This window comes from Chrysochloris asiatica, unplaced genomic scaffold (genome assembly GCF_000296735.1).
Source record: "Chrysochloris asiatica unplaced genomic scaffold, ChrAsi1.0 scaffold00345, whole genome shotgun sequence".
Taxonomy (NCBI): Eukaryota; Metazoa; Chordata; class Mammalia; order Afrosoricida; family Chrysochloridae; genus Chrysochloris; species Chrysochloris asiatica.
Window position 1 is genome coordinate 2,679,066 of NW_006408863.1, and position 4,027 is coordinate 2,683,092.

Sequence of the window (4,027 nt, forward strand, 5' to 3'; positions counted from 1 at the left end):
AGTCATTGAAGCCAGGTCAAGTGGGTATTATCTGCAAGTGTGGGTGTTCTTGTGCATGTGCCCTCTTTTTTTATCAGCCGGACGCTTCACTCTCCATATTGTAGTGCTTAGCAACAATGCATTTTTAAGAATCCAAAAAAGCAACCACAATGTTTAAACACAGAAGCCAAAACTGGATTAAAACTTTAAAATGCATTTTTTCTCCCCCAAATGCAGTGGACATCCTAAACCCTATGAGCTATAAATATGGTGCCTCCCTGAGATTCGCGCCATTAGTGACTTTGGAAAATAAAGTATCACAAGCCAACTTTGTGATGTCCCACAGGGGACACAGAAATGTGAGAAGGGGGTCAGAGGACTGAGGGAGCACAGTGACAGTGAATCAAAACTTTTAAGAAAATGCTGCATTTTAGAGGGTGATCAAGGTAGATATTGTGAGAAAGGTGGTGGGGAAACAGCAAAACCAGAGGTATGCAAAATGGAAAAAAGCATGGACTTCAGACATTAGCTCACGTATTGGGACCTTAAGGAGTTGGGAATCAATGTCTGAGTAACAGTGTCTGCTCTGAGTTGGAAGGTGCCTGGGAATGTGTAATTCAGACAGGTAATGCATGGTCATCCCGCTGGAGGTGAGGTGGGTGTTGAGACAAAGCAACCCCCAACCCACCCCCCTCCCACCCATCTTCCAAGTCTATGCAGACACCAGTAGGGCTGACAAATACAGACTCAGTTAAAGGCGTTCCTGAATTTCCAGCAGCATTATACCGTTGCTTTCTATCTCTCTTGCACGCACCCAAATATGCCTACAGGTCTGTTGTCTGCCTCCCACTGTTCCGTAAGGAAAGGCACAAGCCAAAGGAAGTGGGAAAATGCAGCCCAATGACCAGAACCTAAAGTGTACATAGCTGGTCAGGGGCACAGAAGAAATACTGTGTTAAGCAAGAGACTGTCTGGAGAAGGGGTGGGGGCCAAATGGTCACGATCATGCCAGCTCCCATAGCACACCTGGACCTGTCCCCACGCCAATGGGAATGGACAGCTGTGGCATATGACTAATGTCAAGAATTCGGTGAGGAGGTGGTATGCAGACCCAATGCCCTGAGCCACAGACTCCTGCCCTGAAGCTCTCAACTCTTACTATGTGGAGAGTGTTCACAGTCGTGCCCTCCTTTGGTCCTGAGAGGCAAGGACTCTGCTGGTTTACACAAGAAAACAAGTGAGGCTTGGGAGAACCCACAAGCCTGAGAAAGGAGCCGAGCAGGTCCAGCTTGGGTCCAGCTTCCTGGGACCATTGTGCCCACGTACAAGGCCCCTGTGGAGCTGCTTCAATGTCCAAGCCTTGCACGTACAGTTTTTCTAATTACTCATCAAAATACGTTCCAACATCACTTGAGCTCATGACTATCAACTACAAAGTCGGTCTGTGGGAGGGTGTCCAGAGGGAAAAGCCGGGGCTATCTGAACAAACAGTAAGTTCCGGTCATCCTCGGAAAGCCTGGGGTAGGGGGTGTACAACAAGCCAGCTGGCCGCAGACCCAAGTCATGTGGGCCTTGCAGATGACCCTTACCTGGGAGAGCTGGACAGCTAGAGGCAGGCTCCCAGCTGTCCAGAGCAAAGGCAACAACTCTCCCACAGCAAACATACACACACCACAATCACACACATACAATATTCTCACACATATACAGATTCACACACGATACCTATACACACACACACAATGCTCACACATGTATACACACCACACAACATATACACACTGACACACACATGCTCACATATACACTCACATATACCACACTTGTGCAAGTACATACAATATACACACATGCACACCACACATACATATATACACAAAAATGTTCTGTTCTCACATACCATGCTCACTCCACACACACATATACAATGTTCACAAATATACTCACGCATACCACACACTCACACCACACACACATATGCATACACCATGCACATATACACATTCGTATAGACCACACTCACACACATACAACGCTGTCACACACAAGTGTGTATTCAGTTCTTGAGCAGGAGGAGGTCAGGGGAGTGTAAGCACACCACTCCCTGGTGTGGTGCTGTTCTGTGGCTGTGCATGCTATTACCATTGGGGGGTCTCTAGTATTGCTCACAACATCTTCTCATTTGACAATTATCCCAAAATCAAAACGTTTTCTAAAAGCAAACACCACACGTGACTAATGCGCTGCACAATGCTGCTCTAGAAATCCTATTTGCCGGAGCTAAAGAAACCGGACAGTTACGTTCCGCCTCCCATTCCTGCTCGCGGTTTCCTCCCCTTATATAATCCAAAGGAGGCATGTATTTCAGTGGGCACTCCTGGGCAAAAGAGGGGGTGGTGGGTGGGGTGTGGCCAAGATTTGAGTTAGCGAGGGGAAAGGCGGGGTCTCCTTATTAGAAAGCAAGAAGAGTGCGTGGAATCCTGGAGACAGTTCCCCCTGGACTTCACCCAGCGCCCCCTCTGTCGATTCCCGCAGCCGTGAGCCGAGGGAAGGGCACTGCTGGATTCTCGTCCCTGGAGGCCTGGGCCAAAGTGGACGCAGAGTGGGTGTTCCGAACCAACCCCACGCTGTCCGTCCTTTACAGAGAAGGAATAGGGCGAGAGAGTTGCTCATCGCAAAGCCGAGGACCCCCCTTCTCTGGACCTTAAAGACTGCGGCTGCTCCTGGGCCAGGGGCGGGGGGGTGGGGGGTGGAAGACGGAGGTCCACTACCGACACCCTTGCGGACAAAAGCATCTGCGGGGAAGGAGCGGTGGGGAGCCGCCCCCGCAAAGGGCATATTCACCAGATCGTATCAGACAATCATCCAGACACACACCCGGCGACCCGCAGGTTTGGGCACGTTCTGGCCGGGGCGCCGGCGGCAGGAGGAGCGGGACTTGAGGCCGGGCCGAAGGGGGGGCTGGAGGACTCGGGGGCCAGTGTGTCTGGGCACTCGGACTGGGCTGGAGTGCTGAGAGGTCCAGGGGGGCTGGTAGCCCGGCCAGGGATCCAAGGGTGGAGAGATGAGCCAGGGGGCTGGACCCTAGAACCTGGGGCACGCCAGGGTGCCAGAGGCCCCAGGTTACTAGGGTTGGGGGTCTAGTCCATGGGGTTCCAAGGGCCGGACAGGGGTAGGCTGTACCTGGGATCTAGTCCGGGGGTCTCGCTTGGGACGCCTCCGGCCGACCTCGTCGCTGGTAACCCGAATCCTCCGCAACCCTTTCCCTGAGGCCCGAACCCCGAGCAGCCCACAGCCCGGGTTCGCCCAGGAAATGCCGCCCTCCCTACGAACGTGCGGCGCGCCCGGGGCGCCCCCGGCTGCTGGAACAAAAGAGCCGTTTGGGCCCGGCGCAGGCTGCTCCCGCCGGCCCTCCGCACCCCGGGAACGCTCACTCCGAGCGGACCCTCCCGGGCGCCGGCTTTGTCTGCGGGGCGGGTGAGCATCCCGCGGCCCCGCGCGGCCCCGCGCCGAGTGGCGGGCGGTGCACGAGCTCGGAAAGTTGTCGCGGGCGCCTCTCCCTCCCACTTCGTCAGGCCCCTCCGAGTCCGCCCCATTCATTTGTAGTGGGCGCACAGCCCCGGCCGGGCAGACCCCTCCGCACTTACCTTGCTCTTGACTTCCACGGCGCTGCAGTCGTAGAAGCGCAGGGTCTGGGACTTGTGGAAACTCCGGTTCATGGTTTCGGCCCCAGGCAGCGTCTTCGTCGCCCTCGCTCCGCAGGGGCTGTAGGGGGGCTCTGGGATCGACGACCCCACCCGCCACGCCTGGGCCCTGCGATCCCGCGCCCTCTCCGTGCGCCCCGGCCCGGGTCCGGGTCAGGTTGCCTCGCGCCCCGCGGGCTCCGTGTGTGGCGGGGCCGAGCGGGGCTGGCCGCGCGCCTCGGGGACTCCTGAGAACGCGCAGGAGGAGCGGGGACGCCGGCGCGCACCGCCCCACCTCCCTGCTCCCAGAGGAGCCGCCCCTCGCAGGGCCCGCCCCCTCTCCGCCCACCGCAGGACCCGCCCCC

At 56.5% G+C, this 4,027-nt stretch overlaps 1 protein-coding gene across 1 annotated transcript in view; it reads right to left on the reverse strand.

Annotated features, from left to right (window-relative positions):
• The window catches only part of PARD6G (par-6 family cell polarity regulator gamma), a 67,695-nt gene extending 63,997 nt beyond the window's left edge, over nt 1-3,698 (reverse strand). Inside the window, exon 1 of the mRNA XM_006875895.1 lies at nt 3,627-3,698. Within this exon, the coding sequence (XP_006875957.1) occupies nt 3,627-3,698 (72 nt within the window). The remainder of the gene's footprint in view (nt 1-3,626) is intronic.
• Nucleotides 3,699-4,027: the final 329 nt, after the last annotated feature.